General features: G+C 39.1%; 1 protein-coding gene and 1 long non-coding RNA gene across 5 annotated transcripts in view; one reads left to right on the forward strand and one right to left on the reverse strand.

Annotated features, from left to right (window-relative positions):
• LOC309488535 overlaps positions 1-22,651 on the reverse strand; it is a 200,374-nt gene that overhangs the window by 158,128 nt on the left and 19,595 nt on the right. The window lies entirely within an intron of this gene.
• LOC309488516 (uncharacterized protein) lies at positions 19,560-22,343 on the forward strand. Its single transcript, XM_082156793.1, has 4 exons — positions 19,560-19,771; positions 21,088-21,282; positions 21,439-21,515; positions 21,610-22,343. The coding sequence occupies exons 1-4, from the start codon at positions 19,742-19,744 to the stop codon at positions 22,172-22,174; spliced, it is 867 nt and encodes a 288-aa protein (XP_082012919.1). The 5' UTR covers positions 19,560-19,741; the 3' UTR covers positions 22,175-22,343.

Consider the following 22,651-nt stretch of genomic DNA (forward strand, 5'->3'; position numbering starts at 1 on the left):
GTATTCTTATTAACGATTGTCGAACGTGCATTACACCTACTACTCGACTACATTATTCCTGCACTAACGCCACAACACCGCTATTGAATCTATACCAGTGTAGTCTATTCCCGAATTCTTTTATGAGAGATTAGTGTATATGGGTCATTCTAAGAAAATGGTGGCTTTTTGAACAGACAAAAAAAAAAATATATATTTTTTTTTTTATACCAAAACTTAGTCAGATAGTTAGCCTCTTAATATTATAAATCAACTTAAATGACAGCTTAATGTATTTTGATATTTGTATTACATTACATTAAAAATTATGCTTGTGCTGCCTTTTTGTCACTGGTGCTATATATTTTAGATGACAATTCAGGCTTTCCAGAATGTAATTTGACTATTTAATTTGCATACATAATCAAAGACAGAAAAAGTTAATGTAATATTAAGAAATTGTCTTGATTAGTAATAATTTACTTTAAACAGGTATGTGTAAAGTTCAATTGTGTGACATTTTTCTATTTCTACCATTGTGTTTTTTGTTGTAACATTAGACATAATTGAGGTTGAGTGATCAAAATTGAATGATCATATCCTTAAAATGCTTACTAATGAATGCTGCAACAGTTAGGTAGATACAAAAAAAACATTCTATGAAACTGGGCAACTCTGATGCTAGAACACTAATATGCCATGCAGTAACACCAGTGACGAAGTGTGAAACCATGACATTTATCAATTAATTAGTAATATTTTACATTACAAATAATTTTAGATTTCATAAAATGTGTTAACTGAAAGCTGCAGTCCGTAGCTTTTCCTCGTTGTCGCCATCTCTGTTCGAAATCTGCAATTGCAGTTATTTGCGGAATTAAACAGCGCGGATTAATCCAATGTTTTGAGGTGAGTGTCCATCACCGCGTCGGTGTTGTGCCGAATTTCGACCCCTGCCAAATTATTACCTCCCTAGCATTGGTAGGTTTAGGATTAGTTGTGGGGGAGGGGTTAGGATTAGGGTTGGGGTTAGAATTAGGATTAGGCAATCAGGTACTGACTTCAACGAGGGGGGTAATAATTTGGCAGGGAGTCGAAATTCGGCACAACACCGGTGTGGATACTGACATTCAGAATCACAGATTATACTTTTTGTAAGTATGACCAATATTAGAATTTTCAACTGAAAATGACGTCTGAACAAGTAAGTAACATCCACTTTTGTTCTGATCAACTAAGGGGAAAAAGCAATGCAGTAAATCGCGCTGATTAAATCTAACGATCGCTTATATTTTACATTACAGAGTTTTTCCGGTCCTGGAGGGCCACTGTCCTGCAGAGTTTAGCTTCAGCCCTGATAAAAACTCACCTGCCTGTATCTATCTTGTAATCCTGAAAACATTGATTGCCTTGTTCAGGTCAGAGCCATAGAGAGAGAGAGTTGCGACACTCTTTGATGTCGCCGCTATGGCTGTCACGTGGTTCATGTAAGCCCCAATAGTTCCAAAACGTACGCTGGCTGTCATGTTCTTCTATGGGACAGACAGCAGCGATTGCATTATTGAACGGTAAATATAAAATAAAACACACACCCAAGTACTTTTTCAGCTGTTATTGCATTATTGCATTTTGTTAATGTCAGTTTTGCATTTGGAGATAAGTTTTAAGCTATATTTTTGGAGGGAAAAGCTTAGTGTTCATGTTCGCATGGGTAGTAGCACTGGCTTTAGCGGCTCTAACTTAACTTTTCCATATCATTCATCTGATGATGGACGTCTCATGATATTTATTTTAGCACAACTGGGCTGTATTAGGCTATTGATTCCCGTGATTTTGCTTATAAATTTTGATTCAGCCATTAGCCTACCTTCGTGATCACGCAAAGAGGTCTGCCGTGGCGGTCCGTTCAGAATTCGCTTAGAAGCTAGCTCACTTCTTCTGATGAAAGTGGCCATCCCCCAGGACCACAACGTGAAACATGATCATGTTAAGACTAAGAATATTATTTTAAGATTAAGGCCATACACATTATCAAAACTATAACAGATTAAAAACGAATTTAAGCATGGCTGATACAAATGAAGGTACAAAAATGTGTGCTTGTGTGTGAACAAGAAAAACAAAAACCAGGGGCAGGTGATCCATGAAACAGACAGGACTGGTGATGGCCATAACAATCCTAAAGGTCCAGCATTGTTCTCACAAGCCGCTTCACTCAAGACAATAATAACATAATGAAAAGTTAGTATATCCCAAAAAATTTAATTAAATAAAAGTTGCTATAAAGGTGGTAGCGATTCATTACCGAACTCTTAGCTGACGAAGTCGCGCCAGGCAGTGCTTGAAAATTGGTTGAAACAACCAACATAAAATATAAATAATTACGCTGTGCATGTACAAATGAAGACCAGTATAAGCATCGCAAAGGGCCTCTGATACAATATAGACAGTTGACAATTCAAAAGAGGTCGATATTTCGGCAACTTAACTCTGGAACAACTCGACGCGCAGCAATGTAAGTGAATGGTGTCCAACGCCCAAATGACAGTGTTTGGAACTATTCCGATATCCCGGAAGTAGGCGGTTAAAAGCGCCGCCATTATTTACAACGGAGGTCTATGGGAGTGTCGCAACTCTCTCTCTCTATGGCTCTGGTTCAGGTGTGTTTAATTAGGGTTGGAGCTAAACTCTGCAGGACAGTGGCCCTCCAGGACCGGAGTTGCCTATCCCTGCTGTAAAGCATAAAGATGTAATATATAATTGTATTAGATTTCCAATGTGAGATGCATGCAACATAATACAACCATGAAATCTTTCTCTATTTCTGTCATGCCTATACACAAAACTATGCAGCTTGTTAAAACAGTATATATAAATTCTCGTGCCATGTGACAAATATTGTGTAGGCCTACTTAAAGGGATAGTTCACCCAAATTACAAAATGACATATTGGTTTCCTTACTGTGTAAGCAGTCTATGGAGAAGGTATGTCTCATGCTTTGGTTTTGTGCCACAAATGCTAAAAAGTTAGAATTTGAAACAGTGGCCAGGTAAACAAAAGCATGGCTTACAATCATACCTTGTCCATAGACTGCATATACGCGATAAGGAAACCAATATGTAATTTTGTAATTTGGGTGAACTATCCCTTTAAGTAACTCTTTAGATAAGTACTTTTGTCTTCCTACAGACACACTGTCTTAAATTCTGACCTTGCAGTACTGGGTTGACTGTCTGGAGTGAATGGGGGGGTCAACACTGTCTTTCCTGCTCTCAATCTCTCTCTGTGTTATGCCTGTCTGACCCGCCATTTCCTTTGTTCCTGTCTTTTTTTCCCTTTCTGTGAGATCCTTCACTCGCTTTCTTTTTTGACTCTCTAAATCCTTTAAGTAAGTCTGGTGTTTCTGTTTAAGGTAGGCTACTCTGCTGTCTGGATCAGCATCCCTGCGCTGTCTGTAGAGTCTTTGCTTTTCAGCAGCGCTTAATTTTCCCATATCTGTCAAAAAGCCATATTATGTGTTTACAATATTGAAACAGTAATAAAATGCTAATACGTCTTTATTAATATAATTGTTGAGGCTTTTATGAAACCTTATGTTGAGAAAAAAGTTAGTGGTGTTATATGGTGCGAAAACATCAGTGGCAAATCTGCTGACAAGATGGCATATCTAAGATGGCGGCCACAGTAGCTCAAACCACACTTCATGCAATTTGAACAATTATTTTAATCAAATTTCCTTTCCCCTTACTATAAACTGTAGAACACCAGTGACACACCTTAAGTCCTCGCATGAAATTGTCAAATTATTTATCAAATTGCTAAAAGATGAAGAGAGAGTGCACACTCACCATGTCCTTTTCAAAACAGCCCCGCCTCCAATGAACCTTTGACCCAGGAAGAAGTTGGCAAGACTTTAGCATTTTTTTCAAAGAGGCGGTTTTTATAAATTTTAACACCAGTGACATGCAATTGAGGAATAGCTATTCCCTGTAAATTATTTATAATATTTAGTTGATTAAAAAAAAAAAAAAAATTATGTAGTCCACTAAATAACTATACTACTTTCCTTTGTATTATGACATTTAAAGGGGGAGAAAAAATATTTTTTAACTAAACCTAACAATTAACTTTTAGCTAACAAGAAATATGTCACTAAACCACGAAAGCCAATTTCATGGTACTGACCGTGTTCTACAATATATCAAAAAAATGGTTTGCAATATAACTGTCTTACATATGTTTTATTAACAATAAAACACTTAAATTAAAACAAAAAACATATATTTTGTGTCATTATCTGACACTTTTAAGTAGGGATGCACGATGATATCGGCACAACATCGGTATCGGCCGATAAAAGCTTAAAATGACCATCATCGGCATCGGCCGATATGAATATTTCTGCCGATGAGCCAAACCGATAAGGGGGCGTGTTTCATGTGCGCGCGCGACGACCGTGAACGTAGCTTGAGCGCCAAAAACTTAAACTTACAACATGTCAGCTGTGTGGAGGCATTTCGAGATCTGTCAAACAGATAACAAACTTGCTATTTGCAATATTTGTAAAGCACAAGTGATGCGAGGAGGCGTAAAACAACAGTCTTTCAACACTACAAATTTGATTACACATCTTAAGAGCCGTCATCCTGAGCAGCACCAAGACTTTTTGAAAAGTAAGAAGGAAAAAATGCCGGCAAAAACCCATCAGCAGCCTCTACTTCAGTCCTTTGACAAAGCTAGAAAATACAGCAGCGACCACCCAAAGGTAAAAGATCTTAACGACAAAATAATGGAATTTATTGCTCTTGATAACCAGCCGTTTAGCGTGGTGGAAGACGTTGGCTTCAGGAGGCTAATGATGTACCTAGAGCCGCGGTATGCTATGCCTAGCCGGCGCTATTTTTCTGACGTGGCCTTACCTGAACTCCATAGTGTTGTCGCCAGTCACATTGAAAAGCTCCTCGCCGGCGCTTGTCACATTAGCTTCACCACGGACATTTGGACATCAAGCGTGAGTCCTGTAAGCATGTTGAGCCTCACTGCCCAGTAGATAGAGGAAGATTTCACCCTTAAAAAAGCTGTCCTACACTCACAGGAATGCTCCGGTTCTCACACAACAGCTGCAATTGCGACCGCATTTGAAAGTATGTTTGGGAAATGGAAAATAGAAAGAGAACGAGTGCATGTCGTGCTACGTGACAATGCCCGTAACATGGCTAAAGCTATGATGGAGTTTGGTGTGGCAAGTCTACCGTGCATGGCACACACACTGCAACTGGCGGTGAATGACGGTGTCCTGTCTCAGCGCAGCGTGGCAGATGTTGTGGCCGTGGGAAGGAGAATAATTGGACATTTCAAACACTCCCAGCTGGCATACAGTCGACTGGAGGATGTACAGAAAGAGCTCGGAATGTCGGTAAAACGACTTCAACAAGATATCGCTACCAGATGGAATTCGACATTTTATATGATGCGAAGCTTGGTCGAGCAGAAAAGGGCACTAGGTGCTTATGCCGCTGATTTCGAGCTTCCTGCAACTTTGACGGCAAATCAGTGGGGAATTATAGAAAATATGATCACACTTCTCGCCCCTTTTGAGCAGCTGACCAGAGATATAAGTTCAGCAGAGGCCTCTGCTGCTGATGTGATCCCCGCGGTTGTGGCACTGACACGACTGCTTGGCCGGCCGAGTGACACGGACAGAGGAGTGCAGACTACCAAAACTACCCTGCTGGAAGCCGTCAATCATCGCTTCGACGGTGTGCATTGTGAGGCACTTTATTCTGTTGCAACCATGCTTGATGCCCGCTACAAAGACCGGTACTTTGACGAGGAAAAAAAGAGGAGTGCTCGCGACCTGTTGCTCAAAGTTTTGGATGACATGAGCGGCAGTGCAGATGCCAGCACAGAGGATCCCCCAGAGAAGAGGACCCGAACAGGATCACTGCTGGATATGTATGACGAAATTCTGGAGGAGAATGTCATGTTTGAGGAGCAAGACAAGACCGTGTCAGCGTCACAGGTAAGCATCAAACATGCACAAATGTAGGTTATTATTTATTTTAGAATATTTCACTTTTGGACCGAAAGCATCCTAATTAATAATGCGACTTTCGCTATTATTATTCTGCAATGTCATAACATAGATTATCGCCTCTTTATCATAATTCGCTATGTGTACGGTAGTAATAATAAACGTGCAACTAATAAATCATTTGATTTCTGGAAAAAAACGTTAGTGCTCTGTTAATGCCTAAAGCATAAAGTAAAAAAAAAAAAAAAAAAAAAAATCCGTAAGTGATATTTTGGTATTCGGTTACTTCATAGGTCATCTCATACCTGGCCGAACCCACAATTCCCAGGAACCACAGTCCATTGGAGCACTGGAAATGCAACCAGGCCCGTTTCCCTGCCCTCGCAACTGCTGCACGCAAGTACCTGTGTGCGCCCTGCACAAGCGTTGACAGTGAACGGCTTTTTAGCGTTGCCTCTGATGTGATCGATGAAAAGAGAAATCGAATGGACGGTGAAAAAGCAGAGATGCTCATTTTTGTTAAGAAAAACCTACCTCTGGTATTTAAAAAATAGCTGAACAGAAGCCTACCGGTCAGCCGAAGGTGTCACCCTAGTTAGTTGGACTGAAAAGGTTTGCACGACTCAAGTTCAAGTAAAGGATAAGATGTCCTTGTATTTTTATTTCGTTTTTTGCAATACAGAAAGCACATTGTTTGTCACTGAGTTGTTACCGGACTGTCTGTGGCTCACAAGATAATATGTGAAGCTTGGTTTTAAGTTTGATTATACTTTAAAGTGGGTCCTCAGGACTGAAGTGGAGCTCTGGACTACAGCTGCTTGTTTTGTGCACTTGAAGTGTTTTCTGTAAGTTTCAGTACAATGTCATGTTAACCACTATGTTGGGGGAGCATTTGGTAGACCTGTTCCAGTAGGAAAAGGAACATTTATTTGTATTTATTTTACTCTTAAGGACTGAAGTTTCGAAGTCTAAACTTAAAAATAAAATGTGGCACTGGCATATCATTTATTCTCCAAGTGAAATAATTTACCTGTTTTTCAGGGGTGGGTGAATGTCTGTCTACATTTGTAAAATTATACATTTATGGTAGAATCAGTACAGGAGAGAGACTTGGATTTCTCTTCAGTAAAATTAAAGAGTAAATATATCAGGCGAAAAATGTGTATATATATCGGTATCGGTATCAGCATCGGACAAAATTAGTTTGAAAATATCGGCATATCGAATATCGGCCAAAATCCAATATCGTGCATCCCTACTTTTAAGTGTTTTTCCTGGTGGTTAAGGCCGGGACAGGAAGCCACCATTTTCGTAGAATAACCCATTTAATTTCAGAACGAATGACTCGTATAAACATGTTCTTTTCAGTGATTATGACAGAATCATTATGAACCAGAATTGTGAAGGGGAGTCCCATACAAATTTCTTACTGATCCTATCGTTATCACTTTTGAGTCGTCACAACAGTTAAAATCATTTCCCGTGATAATAAAAAAAAAAAAAATTTATTAAACAATTAGTCATGTAGAAACAACATGGCAATGTCAGTACATCTTTGCATTCGAATATACAAAAACAGGTGCATGAAAGAAATAAAAATACAACAGGAATAATAATAATAATGGATAGTAATAATAATAATAAAATATATTTTTTTGTAAATCATATTCTATAATGGAAAAAAATATGTATTGCATTTTTCTTTTGAATCACATTGAGGGCTTTTATTTAAGAAATAAACTCATAATGAAATGCACAAAATATTGGTTTTACCTTCAAGTACTTTGCGTATATCAACTTTGTTTCCCCAGCATAAGGATGTTGTTAACCAGGAAGTCATCTTTGTTATTGTTCATTACAAGATAATGTCCTTTACAGTTAAAGCTACAATATGTAAAAAATTTTCACCGCTAGGGGTCGCTAACCTCTTACAATAACAAAGGTGTAGTAGGTTGATGACGCATAAGCGGAATTATGGAACTTGTCATCATGCCGAAGGATCTAATAATGTTTATTGATGAGTGAATACATTGTTTTTAACATGACTGTGGTATGAAGCAGGTCGCGATTGCTAATGAGAGACAGATATCAGCGCCACACGTGAGTCCCGCGGATATAAAGGAATAAGGACATTTCATTCTACCGAACTACCCGTAAATGCTGAATTACTACTCACACAGGTCAGTTTATTTTACAAATTAAACTTGTGAGGTAAAGTAGCACTGTTTCACTTGGTCTACACTATCACACTAAACTGCATTTGAGTGTGTTGAAAATTATAATGTTATTCTATGTGTTAGTTTGTCTGTACTCGACTAGCAGTAAGCTAGATCAACATTAGAATAGCGTACTGATCATATTCTAACATTTCATCATGTAACTTGAGCTATATTGATTAGTTTTATGTATATTTGCTCACCTGTCTAATAGAGTACATTGCAAGACGAATGGAAATGATCATTGTAACAATGCATTGCAAAGTATACTTTCAAAATACATTATAGTATACAATAGTATTTTGTACAAAGTATAGCTAAGTATTATTTATCTTTTAATATAAATTTGTTATTGAAGACAAAGTGTGCAATTTGTCGTTTTTGGAATAACCAAAGGAATTACTGTAAAATTACGTAAAAGTCCTGGTAGAAAGCGATGCATAAGGGTGTAGTATAACAAAGAATTATAATTTTTTCCGAAGTGTTAACAACTTAGTGTTAACTAATAATTGTTACAAACTGGTACTACCAACAAAATATTAGTGCATTCCTGGAACTGGGTATCGTTACACTACATCCTTATCAGAGGTGTGGTGGTAAAAAAAGAGGTGGGTAAACTATAAATTCTGGTGGACCACGACGTGGTCACCCGGTAAGTTGGGCCACTGCCTACCAGTGTATGTGTATCCTGATGACATCGCTATAGGCTATCATTTGATGGTACTACCAAGGGTCTCACTGGTTGTTCCCTCATCATAGGTCACACAGTCACTATTCAATTCATATATTAATCTAAGTTCTTGTTAAAGAGACTCAAGAAGGAATAATATGGTTGAAATCTATAAAGTTGACTAAATGACAAAACAGAGAGGTCAGGTCAGGTCAGGTCTGGTCAACTTTATTATCCCCGAGGGGCAATTTGTTTTGCAGCCAGCAGAATCTATACAATCACAAACACACAGAAACAAACAATACAGATAAAAAAAAAATAAAAAAAATTAATGATTCAAAAACCCAATAGCAACTGGTACAAAAGAATTTTTAAATCTGTTTGTCCTACAAAACGGTAAAGAATATCTACGTAAAGAAGGTAACAACTTAAAAAGATTCTGCAAGGGATGGCTGGAATCTCTTATTATTAACTCAGCCTTCCTCAGAGTCCTGGCTTTATGCAAACTGTTTAAATCAATCAGGTTGGTGCCGACAATCTTACTACACACTTTAACAATACTCTGAAGTCTGTTTCTATTTTTCAGACTAAGCGATCCATACCAGCACACAAATGTAAAAGTAATAACTGACTCAATAAAACAAGAATAAAACATTTTCATAAAAGTGCTATCCACGTTAAAACCACAAAGTTTCCGTAAAAAATACATACGCTGGTGGGCTTTTTTACAAACAGCATCCACATGAGCCCCAAAAGTCAACTTTTCATCAATTATAGTACCAAGGTTCCTAAAATCTATCTCTTTAGTTTTTAATACATTAATGTCCAAAAGGGACAGTTTACACCAATCAATAAAATCTACCAATACAGAACCATGATCAGAATCATCATTATCAAGGAGGGAAACGATCACTGAATCATCCGCAAACTTAATGATATGACGCCTCTCAAGTTGCGTCCGACACTCATTAGTATAAAGCACAAATAAAAGAGGTGAAAGAACACACCCTTGCGGTGACCCAGTAGAGGAAAAAAGAACATCAGACAAAACACTGTTCACCTTCACACGCTGAGACCTATTGGTTAAGAAATCAATCAGCCAACTTATCAATCCAAAATCAATATTATGAACATTCTTTAGCCTTTCTGCTAGGATATGAGGTTGGATACAATTAAAGGCTGATGAAAAATCAATGAAAACCAAACGTACAAAAGTTTTTGCGCCCTCAAGGTGTGCCAAAATCATATTTAATAGAGCGCATATCGCATCATCAACACCCCTGCCTGACCTGTAGGCAAACTGAAGCGGATCTAGATTTGCCTGTATCATGGTCAAAAGCGCGTCCCTCACTATCCTCTCAAATGTTTTCATTATCAGAGAAGTAAGTGCTACTGGCCTGTACTCATTTAAAGATTTTGGTGCATTATTCTTAGGTACAGGTACAATAATAGACTCTTTCCAGAGACAGGTAACCTTATGCAGACTCAATGACATTTTAAAAATAAAACAAAAAATATCTGCAAGTTGTTCCGCACAATTTTTAAGAATACGGCCCCCAATACCATCCGGCCCAGGACTTTTCCTCTCTCTTACACCTCGAAAAAGTTTTAAGACCATATCCTTGTCAACATTAACCCTACTCTGATCCGAAGCACCATTATAAAAAACTGCCAATTCCTGACTAAAATCATGACTATTAAAACGATTATAAAAAACATTCAGATCAATAGAAAGATCAAAATCAAGTTTCCCATCGAGAGAAATATTACGTTTTTTGGAATTCATCCCCATCATGGATTTCACCCCCTCCCATGCAGAACGTGAATTCCCGGTTCTTAACATATCCTCTACTTTAACCTTATAATTAAGCCTTTTTAATACCTTATACTGAGTCACATCACCTTGATTAAAACAAATATTTCTCTGAATAATTGTATTTTTAACCGATTTAGTGACCCATGGTTTATTATTCTGATAAATGGCTATTTCTTTCCTGGGAATAACAAGATCCTCACAAAACGTAATATAAGCTGACACCGTCTCTGTAAGTTCATCTAAATCTGCACAAGCATCAGTAAACACATCCCAATCTGTGCAACTAAAACAGTCCTGGATACAGTTTATAGATTCAACTGACCACACCGGAACTGAACGACGTTCCGGCTTAGTTTTCTTCAGGACCGATTTGTATAATGGAACCAAGTGCACAACATTATGATCAGATGAACTCAAGGGAGCTCTGCAAAACGATTTGTATGCTCCCTTAACAGATCCGTAACAATGATCCAGACATTTCATATAGCGTGTAAAACAGGTTACATACTGATAAAAACCACACAGGGGCTTCTCCATATTACAGTGATTAAAATCACCCATAATAAAGTTCGGTGCGTCCGGCGAGATCCCTTGAAGCCTTTGCACAGTTTTAACAATAATTCGGGTTGCAGAGTCAGCATTAGCTCTCGGGTGAATGTACACGAGCGTGATAAATATCTGGGGAAACTCCCTTGGTAAGTAATAGGGTAGAAGGGAAACAGATAAGAGTTCAATGTCAGGAGTGCATAGTGTCTCCCTAACGACCACTGTATTACACCAACTTTTGTTAACATAAAGGCATAATCCTCCACCAAGTGATTTACCCGTCACAGTTGGATCTCTGTCCAAACGATAGGGTTCCCCAAATCCATCGATTTCCAAATCGGAATGAGAGTCTTGTTCCTTGAGCCATGTTTCCGTAAAAGCAAGAAGACATGCTTCTCTATACTCCTTCAGGAATTTTACATTTGCCCGAAGCTCATCCAGTTTATTTCGGAGTGACTGAACGTTAGCCAACATAACTGTAGGGAGAGGAATACGACGATGGCCTTGTCTCTTCAATCTCTGACGCATGCCGCCGCGGCTCCCCCTCTTCCTCACCCATTTCGGCTTGGATACACACTCTCGGTTTGCCGCGGTAAGATCCAACTGGATAACCTCTGCTGGAAACGCTGCCAGGGGATCCACACTTCCCTCTCCAGAGTTACGTAGTAGGAGAAGAAACTCGCGGCTATACTGCAGAGGTACACGAGGCTCGCAAAAAACACTCAAAAAGTGCAAAAAAAGAAAAAAGAAAAAACTTGTCATATTAAAATAATTCATTGTTTCCAAACAATAAAAATTCTAATAATAATAAAAAAGCACCAAACAAACAACAAACAATCACAAAACCACACTGCACGCTTTCCGAACTGCTGCTGCGTGTCGCCATGAACAGCGCCACCTCGTTGGTATGATTAGGGATTTGGGATTTTTTAGAAAACACAAAGGACACAAGGAAGGGTAACTTAAAGAGAACAAAAATATTTAAGAGAGATAGAGAGGGAGGCTTATATCCAGGGCTTCCAATGCAATGCACTTGTACATAATGATTAGGGATTTGGGATTATTTTCATAGTCGATTAATCTGTTGAATATTTTCTCGATTAATCGATTAGTTGTTTGGTCTATAATATGTCAGAAAAATGTGGATCAGTGTTTCCCAAAAGCCCAGGATGACGTCCTCAAATGTCTCGTTTTGTCCACAACTCAAAGATATTCAGTTTACTGTCACAGAGGAGAGAAGACACTAGAACATATTCACATTTAACAAGCTGGAATCAAAGAATTTTTTACTTTTGTCTTATAAAATGACTCAAACCGACTAATCGATTATCAAAATAGTTGTCGATTACAGTTTTTTCCAATTGCTAATGTAGCAGGTGCAGATTAACTTCAGAAGGATGAATCTGGTGCCACATATTTTAATTTAATTTAATTTAAATTTAAAGAGAACTCAGTTTCTGTAATTAACAGAAGAAAGACAATATAAGTTGACAGCTTTACAAACTAATGATATCGCACTGACGTCATAGCTGACGCGAATCAGGAAGAGGAGGGTCATCGCTAGCTCTGTTAGCTGTTTGAGCGCTTCAGATCGCATAAATCAGTGCAAAATGAATAGAAATGTTATTCTGTTTGACGAAATATTTTACAAACATGTCATAATTAATCATTATTTCTCCAAATGTGCGCACCATTGGACTAATTGGATCCTGGCGGATCGTGGATTGTTATGTATACGAATACAAATAAACCGGAGATGAGATGAATGGCTGCTGTATGAGTGATGATTTCTATTCAAAATAACGAATGTTATTTTTATTATTATTATTATTAACGAACGTTTACCGTACCCGCGAAACCGCGAACGGCTATAGCGATAACATTAACTAGCTAGCTGATTAGCAAAGGGAGCTTGTTGTCACAAACTTTCTGTAGTTTAAATGCCAGAGAATGCATATAATTACATCCAGTTATTTATCTGATAATATATCCTGAATTTTACTTGTAACATTGGCTAATGGGAAAAGGTAGAGGTGACTTGTTGAGTCAGTGCATGAATCTACCGTGAACCAAATTAACCTAAAAAAATATGAAGTTTAGTATTGTTTTCCGAGCTCACTCACTTTGGGCTTGTAGGTAAGGGCGTTTGCTGGCATCAGGAGGAGGGCTGCTGTCTTGATGGCGCTTAAAAAATTGCCGGATATCCATTTTTACTATTCATTCATCATTACATGAGACATGCAGGCTAGTTTGGGCTAGTGACTGATGAGGTCATGGTGCAAAGGACCCTAGGTTGATTTTTCTCCGAACCATCCCTTTAACACACTTGAAGTATACTGATAATTAGTCTGGCTGTAAGTATACTTGGCATATTCTTTTTTCACCAGGGGAGGTATAAAGCCAGTCATGAATATCAAACCATAAAGCATCCACATACATACAATGAAAAAATAGATGATCTGTGCTTTCAATATCATCACAAAATAGACATTTATTAGGGCCCAAGCCCTGAAAGGGCGAAGGCCCTATTGTTTTCGGTAGGATTATTTATTAGGGCCCAGCCCTGAGAGGGCGAAGGCCCTATTGTTTCCGGTAGGATTATTTATTATTATTATTATTATTATTAGGGCCCAAGCCCTGAAAGGGCGAAGGCCCTATTGTTTTCGGTAGGATTATGTATTATTATTATTAGGGCCCAAGCCCTGAAAGGGCGAAGGCCCTATTGTTTTCGGTAGGATTATTTATTATTATTATTAGGGCCCAAGCCCTGAAAGGGCGAAGGCCCTATTGTTTTCGGTAGGATTATTTATTATTAGGGCCCAAGCCCTGAAAGGGCAAAGGCCCTATTGTTTTCGGTAGGATTATTTATTAAGGCCCAAGCCCTGAAAGGGCGAAGGCCCTATTGTTTTCGGTAGGATTATTTATTTTTATTTATTTTTTTATTAGGGCCCAAGGCCTGAAAGGGCGAAGGCCCTATTGTTTTCGGTAGGATTATTTATTTTTATTTATTTTTTTATTAGGGCCCAAGGCCTGAAAGGGCGAAGGCCCTATTGTTTTCGGTAGGATTATTTATTTTTATTTATTTATTTATTAGGGCCCAAGGCCTGAAAGGGCGAAGGCCCTATTGTTTTCGGAAGGATTATTATTATTAGGGCCCAAGCCCTGAAAGGGCGAAGGCCCTATTGTTTCCGGTAGGATTATTTATTAGTATTAGGGCCCAAGCCCTGAAAGGGCGAAGGCCCTATTGTTTTCGGTAGGATTATTTATTAGGGCCCAAGCCCTGAAAGGGCCCAAGCCCTGCCTTTTTGCCACTTTTGGGGCCCTTACGTGCTCAAAAACTCTTGAATTTTTAATTTTTTTTGTGATTGTTTTTTTATTTGAAATAATAACATTACAAATGTTGGATGACAGCATGAATACCAATAAAAAAAAAAAAAATTTTAATTAAAAAAAATTTTTTTTTTAGAAAACACAAAGGACACAAGGAAGGGTAACTTAAAGGGAACATACAAATAAACCCCGGCAGCCAATTACAACACAGAATAATGCATCATCAATTTAAAACAATTCTTTTAGAGCTTGGGCTGTACTACTCCAATAAGTGACCGTTTGTATTCTAGCCCCATTAATCCTTGCAGTGCTGCGTTCTAAACAAGCAATATAATGAAAAGACAGCAGCCAGAATCTTCTAAGATCCATGTCAGGAGTGAACCATTGCTGTATAATTTTTTTTTAGCAGCAGTGAAACCAGACATTAGCAATCTTCTCTGAACTAACGTAAAGTTGTATGAAGAATCATCATTTAACAACATAAGACAAGGATCGAGGTCAAACTGCAACTTTGTGATATGTTTTAGTACTTGAACTACATGTTTCCAAAAATTTGATATAACTGAACAGTCCCAAAACATATGCAAAAAAGTACCTTTAGAGTTATTGTTACACAGACTGCAATTAGGAGATTGCAATTAGGTAATGAGAGTTTCATCAAGTATCGCTTGTATGGGGTACAATACATTTTGTGTACAGTTTTGAAATGAATAAGAATGTGCGAGGGGTTTTTGGAGGTAAGACAGAGATTTGACCAAACTGTATTCCAGTCAGGACTATAACCCAACCATGAGAGTTCTCTCTCCCACACAGCTAATACCTTCAGGGTCTTATATGAACATTCAAGTAGTTCTTTATAAATCAAGGAGACTGTGCCCTGAGTTTTCCCAGTACTTTTGAACCACTTTAACAATGGGTGATCATCTAAGCTAGAGTTCCAAGGTACCCCGTATGCTTTCATTGCAGACCTCAACTTCAAGTACATAAAAAAGGAGGTACCTTGCAAAGAATAATCTGCTTGAATATCTTGGAATGCGCGCAATCCACTGCCATTGAATATATCACCAAATGTGAACACACCTTTTAAGGACCAGGAAGGGTAAATGAAAGGTTGATTACCTTTAATCATTTGATTAATTAATAGGCGGGCATTGTTCCAGAGAGGAGACTGACGAGAGATTTTTTTAACATGACCTGTAATCTTTTCTGCATTGAACCAAGCTTTTAAAGTAACTGAAATAATATTTCCGAACTTCTGATGTAAATTTCTTGAGCCTACACCAGTAAAAGGCAGATCTTGAAGTCTATGGGGAAGAACACGGTCAGACTCAATGCTTCTCCAGGGTACTTTGGAGTGAGTGTCCACCCAGACACGCATGGCCCTAATTTGGAAAGCAAAGTAGTAAAGCATTAAATTAGGAAGTGCAAGACCACCATGCAGTTTTGCACGCTGTAATACTGAAAGGCTGACTCTAGGACGCTTACCACCCCAGATGAATTTAGAGATGAGTGAATTCATTTCTTTGAAAAATTTTGGGGGAGGAAAACACGGGAGCATGAAAAATAAAAAGTTAACTCTGGGTAAAATGTTCATTTTAACCGTGGTAATTCTAGCTTGCATTGACATTTTAACGTTGTCCCACCTCTGTATGTCCTGCTTAATTTTCTGACTGATTTCAGAGAAATTTGTCTGAGCAATCCTAGACAAAGAATCAGCAATTTTAATACCAAGATAGGTGCATGAATTAGCAAAGACAAGGCCACTAGGTAGAGATGCTGCTTTAGTAATGCTATTAAGTGCCATTAAGGATGACTTATCCCAATTTATTTTATAACCAGACATAGCGCTAAAGGAGTCGAACAAACGCAAAACTTCTGGTAGAGAAGCCACTGCGTATTTTGTGAAGTGATCTGTGATCACGAGAATGTCCTTCGTGTTACTTCTGTCCGGTTCAATGGACAAGAAGTCCATGCAGACCAGTTCAAGCGGTCTTGTTGTCATGATGTTCACTAAAGGTGCTGCCCTCTCAGGTAAGGTTTTCCTGAGCACACACCTGTTACACATCTTGACTTTCCTCTCAATGTCAGAGGCCATCCTCGGCCAATAGAATCTGGCTCTGGCCAAGTCCAGCGTGCGGTCTTTTCCCATATGACCCATGTTGTCATGCAGGCTCATTAAGACCGTCTCACGAAGCTCTTCAGGTAACTAGCTGGTACTGTGTGTGGCCTTCTTCTTGGCGTGTTCTATAGAGGATGCCATTCCGCAGTTCAAGCCTGGTCAACTCTCTCAACAACAGGGGTAGGTCTGGAAGCAAAGCTCTCACAGTGGGTGGTGGTTTCTCGCCACGCTCAATCTGGGAGATGACATGTTTAATGCACTGGTCAGCTCTCTGTTTGTCTCTGAGATCTGCCTCTGATAAGTGTGGGATGATGGGAAGCCCTCCAAGCTCATCTTCCTGCTCAAAGCTGTCAGGTACAGCATCTCCAGAGATGGCAAGGCTCTCGACGAGGGAGATACTTCCATCTCCGCCCATTCCATCATTGACACAATAAATAAGTTGTCTCTCACAGATAACCACACGACAGTCTGCTTCCTCTCTATTTTTAAAGCCCCATCTCAATACGTGTCCCTCTCACAACACTCTCTGTAATTACTCCACACCTGCTGTCAATTGGGCAATTGGCCTTGCTGCCATGGCAACAGATTCGCAGTGCAATAGAGACGGGTGTCCACTGGAGGTCTACACAACAACACTGCATCACAAGGACTTTAGTCTTTTCTCTAATTTTTGTCACACCGTGACACCAGCCCAACAGGAAGTCGGTTATTATACGTTGTTTGGAAAACGCATACAATGGAATGTGAAATACTCCTCCTAGGGAATTCATCCGATCGACACCAAACTCGGTGTGAATGAAGTCAAGACAAGGAAACGAATTTGTGGCGAATAATGGGACACTGGAAGTGTATTATAACTTCAGCATACATTAACTGATCTTGATGAAACTTCAGCAGTGTGTTCGTTGTAAGAGGCCGATCACATGGATGTGACTATTCTGCCCTACAAAGCAAAAAGGCAGTAACTGCATTTTTGGTAAAAAATGAGTTATTATCCTTTTCATGACATTCAAGGCATCCTTTGTTATGTGACAAAACATCTTATCTCAAATGTGTGTCGTTTTGGAGAAAAATGGTAATAGTTTTTGGAGAATCTGTTATTACTGCCTTTTTCCTTGGTATGGTGCCACGTTTTTGGTAAGTAATACAAAGCAAATGTACAAAGCAAGAATACAGTAACTGCAAAATAGGGGTAAAATATCAAATTAAATATGAGGATTGATATGTACAAAGAGTAAGCTAATATAAAGTAAAAAAACAGCCACATTTCCAATAATCTACCTACAACTACTTAGGCTGGATGACAGAATAACTTTAAAGTCATTTTTCTCAGTTCTGCACTCTGCGTAGTTACTGCCTTTTTGCTTTGTAGGGCAGTATTGTGAGTCAAAGTTATAGCGCCACCAACTGGCAGCAGGAAGTGTGTCACTTTCTAAATGCTTTTGACAAAAGTGGGGGGGTTAATTTTATGTACAGTCACAAAAATCAGTACGCATATTGGTCTCTTTGAGTCGGACAATTCTCTAATTTACAGTCATTATCTCCGACGAACAGGAAGTCAGATATTTTGGTTTGAAGTGTTTTTTTTTGGAGAATTGTCTCTCTCTTTCTCTGTCCCTGTGTGTGTGGGGGGTGTGGGGGATTTGTCTGTTAGGAGAGACTGCTTTTATAATTGTTTTTCAAGGTTTCAGGGGCTTTTGGGGCCCTTAACGTGCTCGAAAACTCATGAAACTTTGCACACAGGTCAGAACCTGCGGCCATCAGGGCCTGGCTAAAGCTGGTACCCGGGCGTGGCAGGGGGGCTCAACAGCGCCCCCTGGAATGGGGCCCGAAAACTTGGTCCATAGATCAAACTAGCTTGCATGAATTAATATGAAACTCAGCACACATATAGATCTCATCGGGCCGAACAACTTTCGTGCTCTAAGTTTTGCGCCAGCCCAACAGGAAGTCGGCTATTATGGGTTGTTTGGAAAACGCTTGCTGTGGAATGTGAAATACTCCTCCTAGAGAATTCATCCAATCCCCACCAAACTCGGTGTGCATGAAGTCAAGACATTGAGGATGCTAAATTGCGGACGGATTTTTGATATCTCGAACGGTTTGGCCGTGGCGAGGAAACGAATTTATGGCGAGAAAAGAGAAAAACAAAGTGTTATAACTTCTGCATACATTAACTGATCTTGATGAAACTTCAGCAGTGTGTTCGTGGTAAGAGGCCGATCAGATGGATGTAACTATTGTGAGTCAAAGTTATAGCGCCACCAACTGGCAGCAGGAAGTGTGTCACTTTCAAAATGCTTTTGACAAAAGTGGGGGGGGGGGGGGGTAATTTTATGTACAGTCACAAAAATCAGTACGCATATTGGTCTCAATCGAGCCGGACAATTTTCTCATTTACAGTAATTAGCTCCGAGCAACAGGAAGTCAGATATTTTGGTTTGAATGTGGATTTCTTTGCAAAATCAGCCTCTGCATTTTTACCCACTCCTCTTAAGTGGTTTATTTTATTCCCACCAAACCTTTTCAACATGATGAAAATACATTAAAGATGCTAAAAAGTAAACAGATAATAAATATCTCAAACGGTTTTGCTATGGCAAGGGATTAAAGTAATGTCAAAAAAGGAAACCTCCTATCTTCTAAAAATGTAATTATACACCATTTATTTATATATATAATTATACAAATATCAGAACTAAACCCATTTTATTCTTTTTTTTTCAATTTAATAATTGTTTAAGTTTAAAAACATCCAGAATGTTTTTTTTAGTCCCAAAAAAAAAAATGATGTCATTCATAGTGCTATACTGCCCTCTTGTGTTCAAAGTCAGGTAGGCCTATAGGCTCCTTGCACGTAACTCCTTCCTTACCGGAAATGCGGCCTCGTCTTTTCCGGTCTAAACATGGCGCTATTCTACACTAGATGTTTACAAGAGTTGCCGAAACTTACAATAACGGACGTACATCGCCTTTGTAAGTCCTCCTCCAAATCACCTACCAGCAAATTAGAGAAGGGCTTTAAAATGTATGCCTCTTCATATATCCACGGATATGAAGGTAAGTCTATATATCTCAAACTTTATGGTTTACGTTAGCTTGCTAGCTTACATTAGGCTAGGCTAATAAACAATCCCGGTCTGACAGAAAATGCGTGTTATAATGTTGTACTGTTTTCTAGTATTAGGCGGAAAATGTCTACGTTGTGTCTGTACGCCTTCTTGCATGTTCCTAACTTCTTATTGTGTTAATACGTGATTGGCATTAGTGTCAAACAAAGACAGGGCGACAAGTGAAGTCGCTGTAAAGGCTTTCTGCTTCAGATCCATGAAGAAGCACGAAAAACCTCATTGTGTAAATGTAGGGCTGCACTTGTAATTTGTGTCAGAGTTCCGAGTTTAGCAGTTCCAAAAGGTTCGAGTTCAAGTTGTGTGTTGTGCTTAACATGGCCATGTTACATTTTGACCTTCGTTATCGCTTTGTATGTGTTCAACTTCCAAAAACTGCTCAAGCTGTTCAAGCCTTTGGCCACTGTTGCATGTGCTTAACTTTTCCAAAAGCTACTCAAGTTGTTCAAGTCTCTGGCCACTTTTGCTGCCTTGCATGTGCTTAACTTTTCCAAAACCTACTCAAGTTGTTCAAGTCTCTGGCCACTGTTGCTGCCTTGCATGTGCTTAACTTTTCCAAAAGCTACTCAAGTTGTTCAAGTCTCTGTTACTGCTTTCTGTGCGTTTTATTATGATGTGTTTGAATGGGATTGTGTTTACAGTGTGCTGCTTTGGATGCCAAAATATCATTATTTATGACTTACTATAATGCCATACTTGCTGCACACCACTTCTCATAATTCCATTTAAAGACATCTATTTCTGTGTTAAAGGGTTGTATCAAAATCCCTTTTTTCTGGCCCAAAAGAAGGGATTTTCAAAAAAAAAAAATATCTTATATAAATATATAATATAATATTATATATAATTATTATTATTATATATATATATTATATTATATATTTATAGAAAACATAAATGATCACATTCATCTAATCTTTCCTAACGATCCGCTAGCAGCCTAGGCTCCGAGATCTGTACACAAAAACACTTGTTATCAACAAGTGTTCACCACCCACTCAAAAGCAAAACAAAGTGTTCCAACCAATAACCAACGAGATGCACATTTAGGAGAGTTTAAATTGCACGGAAGGGAGGGGGAGGGAGTAGCGAGCTAGCTCTCTGTTTTGTTTGAACATCAAAAGAGTGACGTAGCAATTGATGAATGTGATGATTTATTTTTGGGTGATACAACCTTTTAAGAAGGATACATTCATGCCAACAGTTCACAAGTAATATATAGAGTAATTACGACTGATCTATCGACAGATGGTCCTCAGGGACACAGATCCTGTAATTATGGTGCGGTGCAGATGCTCATGTGTGGCGGGGACAGCTCTATGCAACCACACAGTTGCCCTATTATTCCAGACAGCTCACTTCTCCCAGCTGGGTGTGCCAGTGGTTCCTCCTGTACACAGCTGTACAGAATCCGAGCAACAATGGCACAAACCCCGAACAGCTGTAAGTTTCATAGCAAAGCGTGGTTCATATGGGATAGTTTGCATAGATGTATGTCATGCAATAGTATGTACCAGTAGCTGCAAAATAGAACCTCTGTTTAATAAATTCTCAAAATTATGAGTGTATTTTAACATGTATTTTATCACAATTTCACAGGGTGTAAAACCAGGTCCAGTTGGGAAGATGGTGGTTGTTAAGCCTGTGCAGGGTCGGATGGGTAAAGGAGGATTACGGTAAATAATATTAACTTAACAATTATTTTCATGAGTTGTTTCCCCCATTGTTATGTCAAATTAAGTACCTCTTTATGATATTTTTTATTGAAAGGAGCACCCTCTACAGAGGAATGACTGGCCCTCTTCCTGACCTGTCGGTACTTCGTGTGGCCGAGGTGTACAGCGGCCTAGATCCACTGGATATGCCCCTGGTGACAACAATGGGGATGAGCATTGACAAGCCCCTTGTGGATTCTGAATTTGGACTGGTACAGAGGGGTAGTGTGATCTCCTATCAGCAGCCGAAACTTCTAACACAATGCACAGAGCTGCATAAGAATGCCCCGGGTCCTCCATGTCTTCCCCTTATTACTCATCAGCTGTCACCAACAGAATGTGTGTGGGTATGCACAGAGGAAGAACATTTGCATATACAAAGTTTGCAGCTATCTATTGAGATGGCTCACAAAATTGAATTGTCGACACGGGGTCAGAGCAAAGATCCAGAGTGGCACGTGCTGCGGCGAATGAGGATAACCTCCTCAAGGTTTAGGGAAGTTTCCCATGTTAGAGGTTACAGTAGTGCTGAGCATCTTGCAGAGCGAATTATCAGGGGCACCAGACAAACTGCGGAAATGAGGAGAGGTTCAGAAATGGAGTTTCAGGCAGCAAAATAATATGCCCAGTACAACAATGTCAATTACTCCCCTTGTGGACTTGTGGTTCACCCACAGGTTCCATGGCTAGGGGCCTCACCGGATGGCCTTGTTTATGATCCCAATGCAACACCCGCTTCCGGTTTGGTTGAAATGAAATGTCCAAATGCTAAAAGTTACATTGACTGCAAGTACTGGACTTCAGTGGTGTGACCTTTTTGTCTGGGCAGAGGAAGATTTCTTTGTGCAGCGATTGCACTCAGACAAAGAAGTTCAAGAAACAATCAGGCAGAAGTGTGATCATTTCTACTTCAGCATTTACATGCCAAAGTATCTCTCAATGAGACGATCACAACTGATTGGCAGGTAAAGAAATCATAATCTGATTCATTATGTATTTTATTAGGACTATGAATTTGACTTCTCATTTACGTTACATTTCCCACTCGTACCTACAGTATATATATTTCGCCTGGAACTGATTGATAAATGATGTGA

The sequence above is a fragment of the Leuciscus leuciscus genome, assembly GCF_965113295.1.
Source record: "Leuciscus leuciscus genome assembly, chromosome: 23".
Taxonomy (NCBI): Eukaryota; Metazoa; Chordata; class Actinopteri; order Cypriniformes; family Leuciscidae; genus Leuciscus; species Leuciscus leuciscus.